We start from the raw sequence: 23374 nt of genomic DNA on the forward strand, positions 1-23374 counted from the left end.
GAAATTGGCAAATGTCGTGCCCATTCACAAGAAAGGTAGTAGGGAGGAATCGAGCAACTATAGACCAGTGAGTCTGACATCAATAGTAGGCAAATTAATGGAAACCCTATTAAAGGATAGGATTGTGGAACATCTAAAATCCCATGGATTGCAAGATGAAAAACAACATGGGTTTACTTCAGGGAGATCATGTCAAACAAATCTTATAGATTTTTTTGACTGGGTGACTAAAATAATAGACGGTGGAGGTGCAGTAGACATCGCATATCTAGATTTTAGTAAGGCTTTTGACACTGTCCCACATAGAAGACTTATCAATAAACTGCAGTCATTGAGCATGGACTCCCATATTGTTGAGTGGATTAGGCAGTGGCTGAGTGACAGACAACAGAGGGTTGTAGTCAATGGAGAACATTCAAAACAAGGTCATGTTACCAGTGGGGTTCCACAGGGATCTGTACTGGGACCAATTTTGTTTAATATCTTCATAAGTGATATTGCAAAAGGCCTCGATGGGAAGGTTTGTCTTTTTGCTGATGACACAAAGATATGTAACAGGGTTGATGTTCCTGGAGGGAAACGCCAAATGGAAAAGGATTTAGGAAAACTAGAAGAATGGTCAGAACTCTGGTAACTGAAATTTAATGTGGATAAGTGCAAGATAATGCACCTGGGGCGTAAAAACCCAAGGGCAGAATATAGAATATTTGACACAGTCCTGACCTCAGTATCTGAGGAAAGGGATTTAGGAGTAATTATTTCAGAAGACTTAAAGGTGGGAAGACAATGTAATAGGGCAGCACGAAATGCCAGCAGAATGCTTGGATGTATAGGGAGAGGTATAAGCAGTAGAAAGAGTGAAGTGCTTATGCCGCTGTACAGAACACTGGTGAGACCTCACTTGGAGTATTGTGCGCAGTACTGGAGGCCATATCTCCAGAAGGATATAGATACTCTAGAGAGAGTTCAGAGAAGAGCTACTAAACTAGTACATGGATTGCAGGATAAAACTTACCAGGAAAGGTTAAAGGACCTTAATATGTATAGCTTGGAAGAAAGAAGAGACAGAGGGGATATGATAGAAACTTTTAAATACATAAAGGGAATCAACTCGGTAAAGGAGGAGAGCATATTTAAAAGAAGAAAAACTACCACAAGAGGACACAGTTTTAAATTAGAGGGGCAAAGGTTTAAAAGTAATATAAGGAAGTATTACTTTACTGAGAGAGTAGTGGATGCATGGAATAGCCTTCCTGCAGAAGTGGTAGCTGCAAATACAGTGAAGGGGTTTAAGCATGCATGGGATAGGCATAAGGCCATCCTTCATATAAGATAGGGCCAGGGGCTATCCATAGTATTCAGATATATTGGGCAGACTAGATGGGCCAAATGGTTCTTATCTGCCGACACATTCTATGTTTCTATGCGTTCGGGGCCGCTTGTGAGAGCCTTCAAACGGAGCTCACAAGCGGAGCCCCGAACGCTAGTGTGAAAGTAGCCTTAGCTGAATATTCTAAAGACAATATACTGTCTTTAGAATATTTAATGGTGAGGTGACAACATTGTACTTAAAATATAAAGCATCCCCTTGGTATACTGCATAATTGTGCTTTGTGATTTAAATGTCATTTTCCTCATCCATATTTTTTTCTATACTGTACTTTCCTGAATATGCAGTAAAGAAACGTTAAAAAAATACACAACTATAAAAACTGTTTTATTGAAGTTGACAACTTAGAAACATATTGCATTAAACATTTCATAAGTTAAAAAAGAACACAAAATGTACCCAACAAATTGAATTTAAAAGAATTTTTATATATTCACAGCACCTTATAAAAGTTTATTTCTATTTGCATTTTATTTTTACATTTGGTTCGGTTTTCCTAGTACAGTAGCATAAAATGAAAAAAAGAACTGGAAAATGTAATGCAATTGAGCTCAGATTAAGAAAGTGTAGGCGGTGCACCCTTTTTTTGGGTTCTGCAACAGGGTATATGGTGAGGCACGTTCATATTAATACAGGGTGGCATCTCCTCATGCTGCGATATAGGCTGCCACACTAGCATGGTAACAGTCATACAGGTGCTGGATATCCTCCTGTGGTGTGTAAATCCAGGCTTTTATAACTTGGAACTGTAGTTTAGCCAAGGTAGTTGATGGCTGCTGTGCATGGGAGATCTGTCACCTCATCCAGTCCCAGATCGATGGAAGGTGGTCTGGTGATCAACTGGCCAGAGGGGCTGCTGGATACCCTGCAGAGCATGTTGTATAGTGCAGACAGTGTGTGTTATGGCGTTGGAATACCATGTATCCTAAGTCAAAAAAAGGCAGTGGGACTAGTTCCACGATGTCCTAGACATACCGAGTACATATCACAGCTTCTACTGCCCTCATGCATAGTGCAGAGACACACAGCACAAAAAACAGGTATGGTGTGGGGTGCCATTAGCTATCATTGCTATTGCAGTATAGTATTTGTGGAGGGAACATTGAGCAGCCTTTGGTATGTCCAGGACATTGTGTAAGCAGTCCTATCGCCTTTGTAGACTGAGTTAGGTGGTCTTCAAACTAGACAATGCTCGCACTAAACAACATGCTCTTCGGGGTATCCAACAGCTCCCTTGGTCAGCTTGATCACAAGACCTCTCCAGCATGCACAGCTGCCAACAACCATCCTGGCTAAAATATGGGTCCAAGTTTAAAGTAGTGTACTCTGCCCAGATATATGCCCTGCTGCAGAAAGCAAAAGGGTGCACCACCTTGGCTGTTTGAATATTGACCAAGCATCACCTGCAGATTTTGTCAATCTCAACTCCAATGCATTACATTTTCCAGGTGGTCTTTACCTATTTTCTGGTAGTGTATGTTTTTATTGTAAACACTACTATTGCAAAAACTGTTGACAGGCCTCCTGTATCCTGCTCCAATGATCAAGGAGGCAAGGGCCTCCATTGTGTCCAGCAGTGGACAAATAAAAGGGTCCAGCATACGTTAAATTCTTTCATAGCTTTATTCAGGCACAAATAAACTTGTTACATGCGGTTGCTGATGCCAAATGACGCTTATGTGTTTTATAACATAAGAACTGTCCTTCATAGTGTAATGTATGCTGGACTCTTTCATTTTTCCTCTTAATATTACGATTTGCAGAATATAGCAAAATTATACTTACCAATAGGTTTGAGGGGCAGAAGTTGGGAATTTTAGTTTCCCTACATGATTGTAGTGTATTCCTAAAACTTTTCTGCTGCTAAAAGCAGAAATTTCGATTATATTATGTAGCTTAGTTTATGCAATTTGCGTCACTTTATATTTCCAGATTTTTGGCATAACATCTTGTTAGACCTCAGCTCACTAATTTGACCCCCTGTGTTTACCCCCTACCGACTCAAGGTTATCTGGGATCTCTGATTCTACACTGGTATCAGAAAAAAATTGAAGTTTTGTAAGTATTTTGATTTCCTAAGTCATGGGGATGAGCTCTGCTTGTTGCGCCTTTTTGAAGACTGTTTTCGATGCTTACTGCTGGCGGATTCCTTAGAACTACTACTGGCATGACTTTTTCTACTTCTGCTAGAATCTGATGCTGAGCATTCACTATCGGCCCTTTTACTGTCAGACAGGATAGATTTTTTCAAAACGTCTGCATCTTTGGTATTTTGCTGTTCAGCAGCAACCCTGCTGTTCCTGCATGCCTCTACATCCTTTATAGAAAGATCAAGGCCCACTTCTCCTTTGCTCTTCTTACTGTTGGCATGAATTTCATCAGGTGCACAAGGTGGAGGGTTAGTTGTTGCATCCGCTGTAAATGAATCTGCAGGAGCAATTTTATTATCGCTAATGTCAACCTGAAAATGACAAATTGAAACATAAGACACAGGAAAACAAATCACGGCCTCAATCACACTTGAGTATTTGGACAGTATCTTCATAATTTTTTTTTTGTTTTTTTTTAATCAAAACCAGAAGGGAAACCGAAATACACACATTTATATAGTTTTTTGCATCCTCTTCTGGATACTGACCAAAATGGAAGTGTGAACAAAGCCTAACTCGCAAATGACATTTATAGTCAAAGCTCAAGTGTTTAAAACAAGATTAACAATCTTCAGCAGTTAAGAGCCTCATCTATAAGGGTACGACAACATGGCGCGGTTGTGGCGCAAATAACGCAGGGCTGTATGATGCACAAGGGGCTCTAATTAAACGAATGAGGTCTGCACCGTTTAGTTGGTCTGCAATACCTCATGGCCATTAACAATGCAGACCAATTAAAGGGAACCTGTCGCCATAAAGATGCAATGTAAGCTACAGGCATCATATTATAAAGCAGGAGGAGCAGAGCAGAATAATATATAGGGGGTCAATTATATATCAATTGCGCTGCAATCTGCAACTTTCCCTGCTCACGCCAGGTGTAAAAAAGTGGGCGTTGCGTGGGAGGGAAGGGCAGTCTGGCCCATCTCATTTATCATTTTCTGGTTTAGGTGTAGAAAATTGTCAAATTTTGTAAGCCAGCTATGAAGCAGGCTTATATTTAGAACTGGCGCTGGATGCGCCGAAGTTATGTAGAGACTGGCGCCTCTACATAACTTCGGTGATCCACCGCCAGAGCAGGGGCTTTATTAAGAATGGCGTCTAAAACACCGGTCTTAATAAATGACCCCATAGTTTTATGGGATAAGATTCAGTAAAAGGCTACTTTCCACTTCACCACCATGACGGCCCAGAGAGATTGACCCCTGACCTCTGTAGGGGCAGGAACAGAGATAGGTTTAAAAGGACCCCTCCCACCACCATTCACCAGTGTGTTCCTGCCCCTATAGCGGCCAGGACAGAGTAAAGTCCTCTCTGGCTTTCAGGGAGGTGAAGTGGACCTCGTTTTATTATTTTTAAGTACCTGGGTGACCGCATCGGTGGTGTTCCTTGCCTCCCTTGCGGGTCCTTTTCACCCAGAGATGCGTCCCCTGCTCTCCGGCGGACTTTGTTCCTAAGCTGACAGGGAGACGCCAGGGTCACGCTCCCTGTTGTGGGAAGCCTGCCCTGAGCTGCCGCTGAGTCGCCTGCCTCCAGGGAGGTAGCCGACCGGAAAGACGCTCAGCGCTGTCGCGCGCGTCTGACGTCACTTCCGGGCCGCCGGCGGAACCCGGAAGTAGACGGAGCTCCTATAAAAAATGCTAACAAGCACCTTCCCGTTGCGCTCTCTGCAATCGTGCTCTGACCGGAACATGTCGGACCAGGAGAAGGAGCCACAGCAGCAGCAGGAGCAGACCGCTCCCGAACGCCCCTGCGTGAGTAGCCCACCTGGGCAAAACGGCAGCTTCACAGGTGGCAGGGGGGGGGGGATGTGTGCTTAGAGTTAACCGCTTTTCCCCTCCCCCTGGTGTGTCTGCTGGTATACTGCATCAAATTATGCTCCTATACTAGACTGACATAAATTTAATGGGCTGCCTCTCTCACTTTAGGCCAAACTTACCTTAAAAAAAGGAAAAAGGACCGCCAAATGCATCCAGTGCTCCGTCAGGCTTCCTGAGGACTATACTAAAAAGCTTTGCAAGCATTGCATTTCTAAAATAGTGAGAGACGAACAGCCCTCAATTATGCAGGAGTTTAGATCCATGATTCAGGAGGAGGTTAGGTCCTCACTGGCCTCCCTCCGTGAGGATTCCAGGGGGATCCGCCCACCTAAAAGACCCAGGGGGGCGGACATTCCCTCTGACTCCGAGGATTTAGAAGATGATGCCTCATCCTCTAGAAAAGAGGACGACGACCCCCTTTCTGAAGGAGAGATCGTAGAGGACTCTAGGAAATTTTTCTTCACTCCCAGTGAAATGAGTGACCTTTTAAAGGCGGTCAGGGATACCATGGGGGTGGAGGACATTCAGCAACCCCACACAGTTCAGGAAGAGATGTTTGGGGGATTGAGGGTCAAACGCTCCAGGGTATTCCCCATAAACGGAAACATTAAGGAGATGGTGATGGATGAATGGGCCCATCCTGAAAAGAAGCTAGGAATTTCCAAAGAATTCAGAAACCGCCTTGTATTTGACCCGTCAGACTCAAAAATTTTTGACGAGGTCCCTAGAATTGACGTCCAGGTGGCGAAAGTCAATAAGAAAACCTCACTTCCATTTGAAGACTCCTGTCAGTTAAGGGACACTATGGAAAGGAAGGCGGACAGCTTATTAAAAAGGTCCTGGGAGGCAGCCATGTTTAGTGTCAAGACAAACATAGCCGCTACTTCAGTCGCCAGGTCTATGTACCTGTGGCTGAATGAGTTAGAGGGTCATCTAAGCAGTAAAACTCCCAGGGAACAGATACTAGACTCTATCCCCTTGCTAAAGTCTGCCACGGGTTTCTTAGCGGACGCTTCCGCAGAGACAATTAGATTTTCAGCCAAGGATGCAGCCTTGTCCAATGCGGCCCGAAGGGCACTTTGGATGAAATCTTGGTCGGGAGACATCTCTTCCAAGATGAAGCTGTGTTCTATAGCCTTCTCGGGTGAATACGTGTTTGGTCCCGTATTAGACGCGATCCTCGAGAAGGCTACTGATAAAAAGAAGGGGTTCCCTGAGGATAGGACCCCTAAAAAGAAACCCTCCTTTCGTGGTCAATATGCCCAGAATAGTTCCTTTCGTGGAAAAGGAAAAACCGGACGTTGGAGTTACCCAAAAGGGGGGAGGGGTAGAGGGTACCTCCTTAATCCCCAAAACAAGGGTGGCGAGAAACAGTGACGCCAGGATAGGGGGAAGACTATCCCAACATTTTGCTCAGTGGCAGCAGACTTCTCCGAGCCTCTGGGCGCAAGATCTTGTCAAGTCGGGATACAGGATAGAGTTATCTTCCCCCCCTCCAGATGTATTTCTGATTTCTCACCACCCTTCTCCTTTTCAGCACAGCCAGATCTGGAAGGAGGTCCAGAATCTCCTGGACCTGGGAGTAGTAATTCCGGTTCCCGTGCCTCAACGGGGGCGGGGGTTCTACTCCAGCCTTTTCTTGGTAAAAAAACCGGGGGGCTCCTTCCGCATGATCATAAACCTCAAGAGGCTAAACAAATTTGTGATCTACAAAAGGTTCAAGATGGAATCTTTAAATTCTACCATCCCCTTAATTCAAAGGGACGCGTCCCTCTGTACAATCGACCTGAAGGACGCATATTATCATGTTCCCATTCACTCCCAGTCTCAGAAGTTCCTGCGTTTTGCAGTAAGGGATCACAGAGGGTCTGTTCACCACTTCCAGTTCGTGGCTCTCCCCTTCGGGCTGGCTTCAGCCCCAAGGATTTTCACGAAGCTGGTGGTAGAGATGGTCGCCTCCCTGAGACCTCAGGGGGTGACGGTCGTTCCTTATCTAGACGACTTTCTACTAATTTCAAACACGGTGGATCAATCTATAGCAGATCGAGAAACCTTCTGTTCCCTTCTGACATATCTAGGTTGGGTTATAAACCTAAAAAAGTCATCCCTAGTTCCGAATACCAGGGTAAAGTTCCTGGGGGTTTTGCTGGATTCGGAAAAACAAACTACCTTCCTTCCAGCAGAAAGAATCCAGAACCTACAGTCATCAATCAGGGCCTTCCTGAGACGTCGCTCCTTCTCGTTCAGAGAAACGATGAGCCTTTTAGGTCAGATGACAGCCTGCATCGTAGCAGTCCCGTGGTGCCAGGCCCATTACAGAGCCCTTCAGTCCTGGCTTCTAAGAAAATGGGACAAAAATCTGACCTCTTTAGACAGGAAGATCCTGATCCCGGGCCACATAAAATCTTCAGTCCGGTGGTGGCTTCAAACAAAAAATTAAAAAAAAGGCATGGTCTGGTTCAAGACCCCGGCAGTACATATTCAGACCGACGCCAGCCTAAAAGGGTGGGGCGCAAAAATCTACTCCAATCTCTACCAGGGAGACTGGCCTCTAGAAATTGCAGCTCAGTCCTCCAACTACAGGGAGCTCAGGGCAGTTTGGGAAACAATACGAGCAGCTGCTCCAAAACTAAGGAACCAACATATAAAGGTCTATTCAGACAATGTAACGACCGTGTCCTACCTCAAGCATCAGGGGGGCACACGGTCTCAAAAACTGGAAGGTCTGTCCAGAAAAATCTTCCTCTGGGGGGAAAAAAATGTAAGATCAATATCGGCAGTTCATTTAAAAGGAAGCCTAAACTGTGCGGCGGACTTCCTCAGCAGGACTACCATAGACCAGGGAGAATGGTCCCTAAACATCGAGATCTTCAATCTGATTGTCCAGAGATGGGGCCTTCCAGTGGTAGATCTCTTCGCTACAAAGATAAACACAAAGGTATCAACCTTTTGCTCCCTAAACCCAAGGGACAGACCCCTAACGATCGACGCCTTCTCCCTGCACTGGGACTGGGATCTTGCATATGCCTTCCCCCCGTTCCCATTAATCCCAAGGGTTCTACAAAAAATCATCAGGGACAGAGCCAGAGTCATCCTGGTCACCCCGTACTGGCCCAAGAGAAGCTGGTTCTCGATTCTAGCCAAGCTCTCCCCACAGGAAGCATTTATTCTCCCAGCGAGAAGGGATATCCTGATCCAGGGGCCGGGTCTCCATCCTCATCCGGAAATCTTCAAACTCTCGGCCTGGATCCTGAGTCCAACCTCCTGAGACAGAGAGGTCTCTCTGAGGGGGTTATATCTACCTTGAAGGCCAGCAGAAAAAAGGTGAGTAACGCCATTTATTTTAAAATCTGGAAAAGATTCTGCACCTGGTCAGGCAACTAGGCCCCAGACCAAACCAGACCAAATATACAGAAAATTCTGGATTTCCTTCAAAAGGGACTAGAATTAGGGTTAAGTCCTTCCACCCTGAGAGTCCAGGTCTCAGCGCTTAGTGCCTATTTCGATTCCGAATTAGCCAGCCATAGATGGATCCAAAGATTCCTGAGGTCCGCAGCCAGACTAAGACCATCTCTCAGATCAAAGGTGCCTACCTGGGACTTAAACATTGTCCTTAGAGGACTCACAGGTCCACCCTACGAACCCGTGGACGCATGTTCCTTGAAGAATCTTTCTCAGAAGGTGGCTTTTCTTATAGCCATAACATCGGCAAAAAGACTGAGTGAGATTCAGGCATTGTCAATAAGACAACCATATCTCACAATACAGGAGGATCGTATTACCTTGAGGTTAGACCCGACATTTTTGCCAAAGGTAGTAACAGACTTCCATAGAAACCAGGAGATCATTCTTCCCTCCTTTTGTGTGAATCCTAAAAATCCTGGAGAGGAACGTTTCCATACCCTGGACGTCAAACAAACGGTACTAAAATACCTAGAGGTCACCAGAGACCTGAGGAAGGTGGACAACTTACTAGTGCTCTTCTGTGGTAAAAATAAGGGGAAGGCAGCTTCCAGATCTACCATTGCCCGATGGGTAAAACAGACTATTACAGACTGTTACAAGATCGAGGGCATCAATTGTCCAGAAATCATCCGGGCTCACTCCACAAGAGCTATATCTGCCTCTTTCGCTGAAAGGGCAGGCGCTTCCCTAGATCAAATATGCCGGGCTGCAACTTGGTCAAATGTAAACATCTTCATTAAACATTATAGGCTTGACTTATCCAGGTCTTCCGACCTCGCATTTGGTCGCAAGGTCCTACAGGCCGTTGCCCCACCCTAAGACGTATATAATCTGTTATGTCTCTCTGGGCCGTCATGGTGGTGAAGTGGAAAGCCGGAATTAGACTTACCGGTAATTCATTTTCCACGAATCCACCATGACGGCATGATATCCCGCCCTATATATATAAAAAAAAAAAAGGAAAATTTTTTTTCCAATGACTTGGTATGAGTTAATACCAAAAAAAAAAAAACAAAAAAAAAAAAAAAACACTTGGAGTTGTTTCACTCGTAACCGGTGGTTGTAGCACTATAATCTGGAACTCACTGGTGAATGGTGGTGGGAGGGTTCCTTTTAAACCTATCTCTGTTCCTGCCCCTACAGAGGTCAGGGGTCAATCTCTCTGGGCCGTCATGGTGGATTCGTGGAAAATGAATTACCGGTAAGTCTAATTCCGGCTTTCACACTCGCATTTTGTGCAGATCAGTCATGGACCGATCCGTTCAGATAATACAACCGCATGCATCCGTTCAGAACGGATCCGTTTGTATTATCTTTAACATAGCCAAGATGGATCAGTCTTGAACACCATTGGAGGACAGATCAGTTTTCTATTGTGCCAGATTGTGTCAGTGAAAACGGATCTGTCCCCATTGACTTACATTGTGTGCCAGGACGGATCCGTTTGGCTCAGTTTCATCAGACGGACACCAAAACGGTCCGTCTCCAAAGTGGAATGGAGACTGAACTGATGCAAACTGATACATTCTGAGCAAATCTTTTTCTATTCAGAATGCCTCTTGTAAGAGGCCTGAACGGATCTCACAAAGGGAAAGCCAAAACGCGAGTGTGAAAGTAGACTAACTTGTATTTCATTCATGTAAATTCCTGCTGATTCTGGGCTTTGAAGTGCAGGCGGAGGTTCTATCAGTGATTGACAGCCTTCCCTCTGACTGTGTGTACAGAAATAGCTGTCAATCACTGATAGGACGGTCTCCTGGACTTAACAGCCCAGAAGGAGCAAGAATATAAATTAATAAAATTACAGGTTATACTGAATATTTTTCCATAAAACTATATATTAGTCTGCTCTGCTCCTCCTGCTCTATAACCTGCTCCCTGCTCAAACACCATGTTTAACATGACAGGTTCCCTTTAAACAGTGCTGACTAATTTAATTAGAGCCTGTTGCAGCTTGTCTGGCTACATGATACTGGCCTGCCACACTGGAACACGACTGCGCAGTGCAGTTGTACCCTTAATGGTGAGTCACTTAAATTTGCAACACAAATAAAGAAATAATCAGCTCACTGCCGTGTCCATATGAGCACGCATGTTCCTTCCTGATCCTCAGTGCAAGGATGATCCTGGGTGTATCAACTTCTACGTACCTCACTTAAACTTGCTTTACTCATCTTGAACTAATGTTGCTGTTATATGATATTTACTCCTCCAATCATGTCTAAAGTTACATTCAACTCGTGTAGGTGTGTAGGTGTGATATATAGACCACCTGGTCAAGTTAAAGAACTAGATGATCTACTAGTTGAAGAAATAGCTAAAATGACAATGAAAGGAGAAGTTATCATTATGGGAGATTTCAATCTTCCAGATATAAACTGGAAAACCAAAATAGCAAGTTCTACCAGGAGTACAGATATTCTAAATTCCCTACTGGGGTTATCTCTACAACAAGTGGTTGAGGAGCCAACCCGGAGGGAGGCCATTTTGGATTTGGTATTCACAAACGGGGATTCGGTATATGATGTCATTGTAGGCGAAACCTTGGGATCTAGTGATCACCAGTCAGTGTGGTTTAATATAAGAACTGTGAAAGAGTCCCACCACACAAAAACAAAAGTTTTAGATTTTTAGAAAAACAGACTTTTCAAAAATGAAATTAGTCATAAATGAGTCCTTATCAGACTGGAACGAATTACATTGAGTCCAGGAGAAATGGGACTACTTAAAAGGTGCATTATTGAAGGCAACAGAAAATTGCATTAGACTCGTCAGTAAAAGCAAAAAAAGGAGGAGACCAATGTGGTACTCAGCAGAAGTGGCCCAAATCATTAAAAATAAAAAGCTAGCATTTTGTAATTATAAAAAAACCCAGAGCAATGAAGATAAGGAAATCTACAAGATTAGGCAGAGAGAGGCCAAGCAAGTTATAAGAACTTCTAAAGCGCAGGCAGAAGAAAAACTAGCTCAGTCTATGAAAAAAGGGGATAAGACATTCTTCAGATATATAAATGAAAAAAGGAAATTAAAACAAGGAATAACTAAATTAAAAACAAAGGATGGAAGGTATGTAGAAGAGAATAAAGGGCTAGCCGACTGCCTTAATGAATACTTCTGTTCAGTTTTTACAAAAGAAAAAGGAGAAGGACCTCCACTAGAAAGAATGACTATTAAATCGTTTGATGCATGTATCTTTACAGAGGAAGATGTTCTAAGTTTGCTGTCTAAGGTGAAGACAGATAAGTCACAGGGGCCTGATGAGATACACCCAAAATTATTAAAAGAGCTTAGTGGTGAGCTGGCAAAACCGTTAACAGATTTATTTAACCAATCATTAGTAACAGGAGTCGTCCCAGAAGATTGGAAATTGGCAAATGTCGTGCCCATTCACAAGAAAGGTAGTAGGGAGGAATCGAGCAACTATAGACCAGTGAGTCTGACATCAATAGTAGGCAAATTAATGGAAACCCTATTAAAGGATAGGATTGTGGAACATCTAAAATCCCATGGATTGCAAGATGAAAAACAACATGGGTTTACTTCAGGGAGATCATGTCAAACAAATCTTATAGATTTTTTTGACTGGGTGAATAAAATAATAGACGGTGGAGGTGCAGTAGACATCGCATATCTAGATTTTAGTAAGGCTTTTGACACTGTCCCACATAGAAGACTTATCAATAAACTGCAGTCATTGAGCATGGACTCCCATATTATTGAGTGGATTAGGCAGTGGCTGAGTGACAGACAACAGAGGGTTGTAGTCAATGGAGAACATTCAAAACAAGGTAATGTTACCAGTGGGGTTCCACAGGGATCTGTACTGGGACCGATTTTGTTTAATATCTTCATAAGTGATATTGCAAAAGGCCTCGCTGGTAAAGTTTGTCTTTTTGCTGATGACACAAAGATATGTAACAGGGTTGATGTTCCTGGAGGGAAACGCCAAATGGAAAAGGATTTAGGAAAACTAGAAGAATGGTCAGAACTCTGGAAACTGAAATTTAATGTGGATAAGTGCAAGATAATGCACCTGGGGCGTAAAAACCCAAGGGCAGAATATAGAATATTTGACACAGTCCTGACCTCAGTATCTGAGGAAAGGGATTTAGGAGTAATTATTTCAGAAGACTTAAAGGTGGGAAGACAATGTAATAGGGCAGCACGAAATGCCAGCAGAATGCTTGGATGTATAGGGAGAGGTATAAGCAGTAGAAAGAGTGAAGTGCTTATGCCGCTGTACAGAACACTGGTGAGACCTCACTTGGAGTATTGTGCGCAGTACTGGAGGCCATATCTCCAGAAGGATATAGATACTCTAGAGAGAGTTCAGAGAAGAGCTACTAAACTAGTACATGGATTGCAGGATAAAACTTACCAGGAAAGGTTAAAGGACCTTAATATGTATAGCTTGGAAGAAAGAAGAGACAGAGGGGATATGATAGAAACTTTTAAATACATAAAGGGAATCAACTCGGTAAAGGAAGAGAGCATATTTAAAAGAAGAAAAACTACCACAAGAGGACACAGTTTTAAATTAGAGGGGCAAAGGTTTAAAAGTAATATAAGGAAGTATTACTTTACTGAGAGAGTAGTGGATGCATGGAATAGCCTTCCTGCAGAAGTGGTAGCTGCAAATACAGTGAAGGGGTTTAAGCATGCATGGGATAGGCATAAGGCCATCCTTCATATAAGATAGGGCCGGGGGCTATCCATAGTATTCAGTATATTGGGCAGACTAGATGGGCCAAATGGTTCTTATCTGCCGACACATTCTATGTTTCTATGTTTCTATGATCTGGATTGCTACCAGAGGACAATGCATTGTGGGAGCTCAGCAAGGAGGTGTTAAGAGGCTGACAATTTCTAACTGCAAGCAGAAGAATACTGAAAGCAGCTAAATGTGTGAAAATAAATAATTGCCAACAGATAACAGCCCCAATATAGGATCATCATCTATTACCTACAGTGTCTTGCTCTGCAGGATCTGTCATGTTCATACACACCGACTTCAATAGGAAGTGCAAAAGAAACTGAACTCTTGCTGTCAAGGACCCCAACACAAATTACAGTTGACAGCAGCGGGGCCAACAAGCAGGACACCTTCTGCTATTTCTATGGTTAGGAATGATGTGGGTTGTTCATAATCAGTGACGGTCAACTAACTCTGCAGGATTACGCATATCGAGATAGGGGTCAGTCAGTCAGCGTACAAAACAATGACCTAAAAAACACAGTGCAATTAATAATGCCATCATACCGGGCCCCCATCGATCATGAAAACAGAAACCCTGAAATGGATTGAGTGGTAGGTCAAGCATGAAAACTGCTGCTCCAGTCATGTCTGTAGGACTGCTGGAGATAAGAGCATACAAGCAATTGACTATTTCCATTAGTCCTGTAGAGAAGAATAGAGCAGCAGTGCACAAGTTCAACCTGCCATTCCATTCATGTTGGGGGTTCCACGGGGTGCAGGGCCCCCATTCTTGTGACTGGTAGAGGTGGAAGCAATTGGACCCCCACTGATCTAATAGCTATTGCCTATATTGTGGCTAGAGGATAACTTGAATGTAACAAACTACTTCTATGTTTAGAATTACCTGGTCAACCAAGTAGGTTCTTTGTAGGTTATGGAATATCTCAGATGAAGGTTGTCGAGTTCTTTCAATTGTAGAAGACAATTGAGGCTCTCCGGGTATGGCAAAGTCTGACTGATCAATGCCAGCCAAACTTGCAAGCTGTCCCAACCTAAAAAAACAAACAGCTTAATGGTTATCAAAATTAATCTGTACCAAGCCAAAAAGAACTAAAAAAATATACTTAAAAAGGAGACATGCAAAAAATTATATATATTTTTTTTAATGGCATTTAAAGACGAATGTGTGACTATTGTCTGCAATACTATATCAGTACTACTGCGGAGAAGGAATTCAGATTGTTATTTTTCTTTCTACTGCCCCCTGTTCTTCCGCTGTCAGCATTCAAAGCTGCCCTGAAATATATTGTCAGGACTGCTGTGCATGCACCCAGCTTTAAGCACTGACAGCAGGGAAACCGCTATTCATTCTATTAAATATCACAAAATCTGATGAAGCCTCCAACAGTATAGGAACACAGTTACCACCTGTCCATGGGGTTGCCTGTAAAGAGTCAGGAGCTCATGAATATAAGGACTCCTGATGTTGTGGACTGTACCGAGAGGACTCCAGCACTTGGCTCACTCTGGAGGTGCTCAATAATATATCTACTGGGTCAGTGTTTCAATCAGGGTCTCTGTCACCAAGTTATGTTGCCCTCTGACAGCACCCATCTGAAGGAGTGCTGAGATTTTGATGAAAAGTCACAGCGCTGTCCTGGAGATGCTTTTACTAAATACATTGATCACGTGCTTTCAGCTGGCTGCACATGAGGATACCATATTGACAAAGTCTGCCTCAAATATGTTGCAATCAGTTTGGGTTTTAATTGATAAACCTATAGATTAACATTTTCTTTTAATAACCATTCTGTGAGATGGTGTGGACCTGGCATGTGAGTGATAGATAAAAAGGAGGTAAAGTGGAGGCTAATTTCAGTGACACGGTAGGATAAAGTGCTTGTCACTGATGATAAGGAATGTTCTAACGTGACCACTGCAGTTACATATTACCTTTTCATAATCACAGGCTGGAAAAGATAAGGGTATGTTTCACACCACTAACATTATATGATACTAGAGAAAAGTGTTAACTAGCTATTTAAATGGCACTAGGGTTTCATAGGTAAAGGCCATTTTACATGGGCCGAGGATCTGGGCAATTATCAGGGATGAGTATTCCCAATAATTGGCCTGTGTAAAAGTGCCACCAATCACTTGATGAACGAGCAAACATGCACATAAATGCATAGGAATAGAGAAGCAAAGTTCAACGGTGCCACTCAGTACGGATACTAGAATAATGTATGCCTCAGACCTGTGATGAAGCTAATTCTAATATATATTCCAACACTAATACATACAAGCAGAGAGAGCAAACTAAATTTTATTTGGAATCTGAATGATCTGGCTTGAGCTTTTCTATCCTAGAAATCTTTGCAGTGTTCTGAAGAGATGATATCTTGCCTTGGTAACACTGCAGACATCAAACATTCATATAAACAAATTACAGGGATGACCTGATATGCACCGTCAGTCAGTCACCGGGACAGTTAATGAATACCAAAATTAGGTGGTGTGCATAACAATAAAGTAGGCCTGATACTGCGGCCAAGTGTTTACTTGGCGCTGCTCTGCAGCAGACTAACCATGCAAAGTCTGTTTGTATCCCTCAACATTTTCCATGTCCTGCTTCTAATTTTAACCCTTAGGTTACGGGAAGTTTTTTGGTTTTTGTGTTTTCATTTCTCTTCCCTGGAGCCATAACTTTTTTATTTTTCCATTCACATATACATATGAGGGCTTTGTTTATTTTGGGGGACAAGTTGTACTTTCCAATGCCACCATGTAATATGGCATACCATGTAGTGGGAAGCAAGAGAAAAGTTCAAATGGAGTGAAATTGGAAAAAACAAACAAAAAAAAACCCCACAATTCCTCCACAGTTTGACTGGTTTTGTCCCTACGATATTCCTTTTGCGGCAAAACTGACCTGTGCCCTTTATTCTCTGGGTCAGTAGGATTACAACAATACCACATATGTATACGTTTTATATGTATAAATACTGGAAAAATAAATAAAACCTTGAAAACCTTTTTTTTGACACATCATATTCTGACCCCCAAAACTTTTGTATAATTATGTATACTGAGCTGTGTGAGGGCTCAATTTTGCAGGATGATCTGTAGTTTTTATTGAAACCATTGTGGAGTGTGTGTGTCTTTTTGATCACACTTTGTTCAATTTTTTGGGGTAAGAGAAAAGGTGAAAAAAAAATGGCAAATAGGCCATTTTTATACTTTTTTTCATTACACCATTCATCGTATTGGAAAAATATTTTTATATTTTAATAGTACAGGCGTTTTCTGACGCGATGATACCCATGATGTTTATTTTTGTTATTATTTATGTATTTACTTTATTATTCTAAGGAAAGGGGGCTGATTTAAATTTTTAGATTTTTTTAATATTATTTTACCTTAAAAAAAATATATAATAATTTGTAGCCTCTTTAGGAGGCTACAATGTCCACTACTTTGTTTTTTATCGAATATTTCTAAAACTCCCATAGGGAATATAGAAAAACATACATTGCTGATTTCCTATGTTGGCCTGCCACCTGCTGGCCAACATAGGAATTGCTGCTGTAATATGCTGGGTCTCTTCAGAGAGACCCAGCCTATTAAAATGAATTACCGGCATCTACGACTGCACCACACGGCATCACACTTGATCATGGCATCTAAAGGCTGTGATGTCCGCGATTGGCATTATTGCCGGTCATTGAGATTAGCCACAAGCATCTGCTGTTTAAAACAGCAGAGACCTGCCAGCTATGGCGGCTGCTGCATGCGCTATGTTTACAGACCGCATCAGCGCCGTTCATGTACGGCACTGGTAGCGAAAGGGTTAAAAAGTGAAGTATTACCTCTCATGGCTGATTAGTATGCATTAGTTTTACTATAAATTACAATTTGGAAAAAACATAACACACAATCCACACCTGTCTTCATTTCTAATAAAACACCAGATGTGACTTATGTGAATAGATAAAAATAAAAAAATTCCTACTTTTGAAGTCGCAAACTATTGCACGACAAAGTGCAGTGCAATCTGCAGGCAGCATGTTATAGAGCAGAAGAAGCAGAGCAGCTTGCCATATAGTTTTGTGGGAAAAGATTGACGGCGAAGGTGTAGTGTAGCTTTGTCACTGTCAATGGAGCTACACAAATAATCTGACCGGCAGGGGTGCGAGGTGTCTGATCCCCTCCAATAAGTTTTCAATATGATAATATACATAACCTTTTAAATCAGCCCAAGTGTAAATGCTACAAAAGTAGCATTCACTATAATCCATGATACGCTGACATTGCAAACGCTCAGTATTTCTTAAAATGCTATTTTCCTTAGAAAAAAGTCATACATCATAGGAAATCTATGTGTGCATTTCTCTGTGCCGATTAGCATATTGATTGAAGGGGAAAAGAAAGAAATCACTGATTCCATGGTGGGCAGCTCCCCATACATACCCAGCATCTTTTAAAAGATCCAGGAAAGCATGGAATTTATTAAATGATTTTTCTATGCTGTCAAGAACACCATCATCCTCAAGGAGTACGGAAGTTACATTGCGTGCTTCAAGGGCCTCAGAGAGAGTTTGATTTATTTGTCGTAATCGAGCATTTTCAACTTCCAGCTAGAAGAAAGAGCACAACATGAAATGGTTAAAATGGTAGCATTTCTCTTGCTGCTATCCTTGTGCCAATAAGCTTGTATTGCTCTTTAATCCAATAATTGTTATTGTTTGCCCCACAAATTAAATCATCGGAATTAGGGTCCATTCACACGTCCGTAGTGTATGTGTGCTGTCCGCATCTTTTCTGTCCCCATAGACAATGAATAGGTCCGCACCCGTTCTGCAAAATTGCGGAACGGATGCGGACCCATTTGCGGATGTGTGAATGGAGCCTAAATGTTAGCTTTCTTAAATATATATCTCAACAACTTTTGGAGTTTTGTATAGGTTTCCTAGTATGACTAAAAATACAACACTTCTGTCAACTTTACATCATTTTGTCAGTGATGACAGCCTCCCCTCTATGACTGTGTATACAGATAGCTGTCAGTCACTGACTGAAGACAAGGAGACGGTCCTATCAGTGACTGACAGCCTCCCCTCTATGACTGTGTATACACAGATAGCTGTCAGTCACTGACTGAAGACAAGGAGATGGTCCTATCAGTGACTGACAGCCTCCCCTCTATGACTGTAAACACAGATAGCTGTCAGTCACTGACTGAAGACAAGGAGACGGTCCTATCAGTGACTGACAGCCTCCCCTCTATGACTGTGTATACACAGATAGCTGTCAGTCACTGACTGAAGACAAGGAGATGGTCCTATCAGTGACTGACAGCCTCCCCTCTATGACTGTGTATACACAGATAGCTGTCAGTCACTGACTGAAGACAAGGAGATGGTCCTATCAGTGACTGACAGCCTCCCCTCTATGACTGTGTATACAGAGATAGCTGTCAGTCACTGACTGAAGACAAGGAGATGGTCCTATCAGTGACTGACAGCCTCCCCTCTATGACTGTGTATACACAGATAGCTGTCAGTCACTGACTGAAGACAAGGAGACGGTCCTATCAGTGACTGACAGCCTCCCCTCTATGACTGTGTATACAGAGATAGCTGTCAGTCACTGACTGAAGACAAGGAGATGGTCCTATCAGTGACTGACAGTCTCCCCTCTAGGACTGTGTATACACAGATAGCTGTCAGTCACTGACTGAAGACAAGGAGACGGTCCTATCAGTGACTGACAGCCTCCCCTCTATGACTGTGTATACACAGATAGCTGTCAGTCACTGACTGAAGACAAGGAGCTGGTCCTATCAGTGACTGACAGTCTCCCCTCTATGACTGTGTATACACAGATAGCTGTCAGTCACTGACTGAAGACAAGGAGATGGTCCTATCAGTGACTGACAGCCTCCCCTCTATGACTGTGTATACACAGATAGCTGTCAGTCACTGACTGAAGACAAGGAGACGGTCCTATCAGTGACTGACAGCCTCCCCTCTATGACTGTGTATACACAGATAGCTGTCAGTCACTGACTGAAGACAAGGAGACGGTCCTATCAGTGACTGACAGTCTCCCCTCTATGACTGTGTATACACAGATAGCTGTCAGTCACTGACTGAAGACAAGGAGATGGTCCTATCAGTGACTGACAGCCTTCCCTCTATGACTGTGTATACACAGATAGCTGTCAGTCACTGACTGAAGACAAGGAGACGGTCCTATCAGTGACTGACAGCCTTCCCTCTATGACTGTGTATACACAGATAGCTGTCAGTCACTGACTGAAGACAAGGAGGAGGTCCTGCCAGTGACTGACAGCCTTCCCTCTATGACTGTGTATACACAGATAGCTGTCAGTCACTGACTGAAGACAAGGAGACGGTCCTATCAGTGACTGACAGCCTCCCCTCTATGACTGTGTATACAGAGATAGCTGTCAGTCACTGACTGAAGACAAGGAGATGGTCCTATCAGTGACTGACAGCCTCCCCTCTATGACTCTGTATACAGAGATAGCTGTCAGTCACTGACTGAAGACAAGGAGATGGTCCTATCAGTGATGACAGCCTCCCCTCTATGACTGTGTATACAGAGATAGCTGTCAGTCACTGACTGAAGACAAGGAGATGGTCCTATCAGTGATGACAGCCTCCCCTCTATGACTGTGTATACACAGATAGCTGTTAGTCACTGACTGAAGACAAGGAGATGGTCCTATCAGTGACTGACAGCCTCCCCTCTATGACTGTGTATACACAGATAGCTGTCAGTCACTGACTGAAGACAAGGAGATGGTCCTATCAGTGATGACAGCCTCCCCTCTATGACTGTGCATACACAGATAGCTGTCAGTCACTGACTGAAGACAAGGAGATGGTCCTATCAGTGATTGACAGTCTCCCCTCTATGACTGTGTATACACAGATAGCTGTCAGTCACTGACTGAAGACAAGGAGATGGTCCTATCAGTGATGACAGCCTCCCCTCTATGACTGTGTATACACAGAGGGCTGTCAGTCACTGACTGAAGACAAGGAGGAGGTCCTATCAGTGACTGACAGCCTCCCCTCTATGACTGTGTATACACAGATAGCTGTCAGTCACTGACTGAAGACAAGGAGACGGTCCTATCAGTGACTGACAGCCTCCCCTCTATGACTGTGTATACAGAGATAGCTGTCAGTCACTGACTGAAGACAAGGAGATGGTCCTATCAGTGACTGACAGCCTCCCCTCTATGACTCTGTATACAGAGATAGCTGTCAGTCACTGACTGAAGACAAGGAGATGGTCCTATCAGTGATGACAGCCTCCCCTCTATGACTGTGTATACAGAGATAGCTGTCAGTCACTGACTGAAGACAAGGAGACGGTCCTATCAGTGACTGACAGCCTCCCCTCTATGACTGTGTATACACAGATAGCTGTCAGTCACTGACTGAAGACAAGGAGATGGTCCTATCAGTGATGACAGCCTCCCCTCTATGACTCTGTATACAGAGATAGCTGTCAGTCACTGACTGAAGACAAGGAGATGGTCCTATCAGTGATGACAGCCTCCCCTCTATGACTGTGTATACACAGATAGCTGTCAGTCACTGACTGAAGACAAGGAGATGGTCCTATCAGTGACTGACAGCCTCCCCTCTATGACTGTGTATACACAGATAGCTGTCAGTCACTGACTGAAGACAAGGAGATGGTCCTATCAGTGATGACAGCCTCCCCTCTATGACTGTGCATACACAGATAGCTGTCAGTCACTGACTGAAGACAAGGAGATGGTCCTATCAGTGACTGACAGCCTCCCCTCTATGACTGTGTATACACAGATAGCTGTCAGTCACTGACTGGAGACAAGGAGATGGTCCTATCAGTGACTGACAGCCTCCCCTCTATGACTGTGTATACACAGATAGCTGTCAGTCACTGACTGAAGACAAGGAGACGGTCCTATCAGTGACTGACAGCCTCCCCTCTATGACTGTGTATACACAGATAGCTGTCAGTCACTGACTGAAGACAAGGAGACGGTCCTATCAGTGATGACAGCCTCCCCTCTATGACTGTGTATACACAGATAGCTGTCAGTCACTGACTGAAGACAAGGAGATGGTCCTATCAGTGACTGACAGCCTCCCCTCTATGACTGTGTATACACAGATAGCTGTCAGTCACTGACTGAAGACAAGGAGATGGTCCTATCAGTGATGACAGCCTCCCCTCTATGACTGTGTATACACAGATAGCTGTCAGTCACTGACTGAAGACAAGGAGATGGTCCTATCAGTGATTACAGCCTCCCCTCTATGACTGTGTATACACAGATAGCTGTCAGTCACTGACTGAAGACAAGGAGATGGTCCTATCAGTGATGACAGCCTTCCCTCTATGACTGTGTATACACAGATAGCTGTCAGTCACTGACTGAAGACAAGGAGATGGTCCTATCAGTGACTGACAGCCTTCCCTCTATGACTGTGTATACACAGATAGCTGTCAGTCACTGACTGAAGACAAGGAGATGGTCCTATCAGTGATGACAGCCTCCCCTCTATGACTGTGTATACACAGAGGGCTGTCAGTCACTGACTGAAGACAAGGAGACGGTCCTATCAGTGACTGACAGCCTTCCCTCTATGACTGTGTATACACAGATAGCTGTCAGTCACTGACTGAAGACAAGGAGACGGTCCTATCAGTGACTGACAGCCTCCCCTCTATGACTGTGTATACACAGATAGCTGTCAGTCACTGATAGAACCGACTCCTTGACTTCACAGTCCAGAATGAGCAGGAATATAAATGAATGAAATACAAGTTATACTGAATCTTTTCCCACAATATATATCAATCTGCTCAGCTCCTCCTGCTCTATATCGTGCTGCCTGCAGCTCAAACACAATGTTTAAAGTGACAGGCTACCTTTAAGGCAAACTGTGTTACACCCAGTGTAGGGCCTGTGAGGACAATGCATGGCAGAGCAATTTTGCTCTCCTCTCTCCTAACATTTCTAGACATGCACAAGATGCACCAGTGTTCCTGCCCTTTCTATTTAAAAAGCCATCTCAGTCTACCAGCTTTAGGGTCCATTCACACGTCCGCAAAATGAGTCCGCATCCGTTCCGCAATTTTGCGGAACAGGTGTGGACCCATGTATTTTCAATGAGGCCGGAATGTGCTGTCTGCATCCGCATTTGCGGATTCGCACTTCCGGATCCGCAAAAAAATAGAACATGTCCTATTCTTGTCCGCAATTGCGGACAAGAAAAGGCATTTTCTATGAGAGTGTCGGCGATGTGCGGTCCTCAAAATGCAGAACGCACATTGCCGGTGTCCGTGTTTTGCGGATCCTCAATTTGCGGATGTGCAAAATACATACGGACGTGTGAATTGACCCTTACCATTTGATTTAGGTTATAATGACAGGAGATGGACAAAGTAAAACCACTGTGCATGTACTCTTGTGTGTATGGGGATTACAGTTCTAACTGGATTAAATGCATTACTTGATTACCTCCATTATCCTGTCATCAGCTCTTAATCTTGTTTTTCTTTCCTCCTCCAACCTCAGCTGGCATTCCTGAAATGCAACCTGTCAACCAGAGAGGTAACACTTTAGACAGTGCTTACAGTATATTAGTAAGGCACTTCTCACAGTCAAGGACTTCAGTTGCAGAAGACAATTCACGTCTTGTACTTGACCGATTGTGACAACTGCAAGCCAGAATGAATAACGGCACAGCAGAAAAAAGCACATTCCTGTCCAGATTAAAGGGGGTTCTCCTCCTTTTTCTATCCTTTGGACAGGTCATCA

The 23374-nt window shown here is 43.5% G+C and overlaps 1 protein-coding gene across 2 annotated transcripts in view; it reads right to left on the reverse strand.

Moving 5' to 3' along the window:
* Nucleotides 1-1701: 1701 nt before the first annotated feature.
* CEP78 (centrosomal protein 78) overlaps nucleotides 1702-23374 on the reverse strand; it is an 87954-nt gene continuing 66281 nt past the window's right edge. For both annotated transcript variants that reach the window (XM_040417052.1, XM_040417051.1), the window contains exons 13-16: nucleotides 23075-23152; nucleotides 17992-18158; nucleotides 14426-14573; nucleotides 1702-3851 (exon numbers count right to left, since the gene is read on the reverse strand). In XM_040417052.1, coding sequence (XP_040272986.1) covers nucleotides 3471-3851; nucleotides 14426-14573; nucleotides 17992-18158; nucleotides 23075-23152 — 774 coding nt within the window. In that variant the 3' untranslated portion in view covers nucleotides 1702-3470. The remainder of the gene's footprint in view (nucleotides 3852-14425; nucleotides 14574-17991; nucleotides 18159-23074; nucleotides 23153-23374) is intronic.

This window comes from Bufo bufo, chromosome 2 (genome assembly GCF_905171765.1).
Source record: "Bufo bufo chromosome 2, aBufBuf1.1, whole genome shotgun sequence".
Classification (NCBI taxonomy): domain Eukaryota; kingdom Metazoa; phylum Chordata; class Amphibia; order Anura; family Bufonidae; genus Bufo; species Bufo bufo.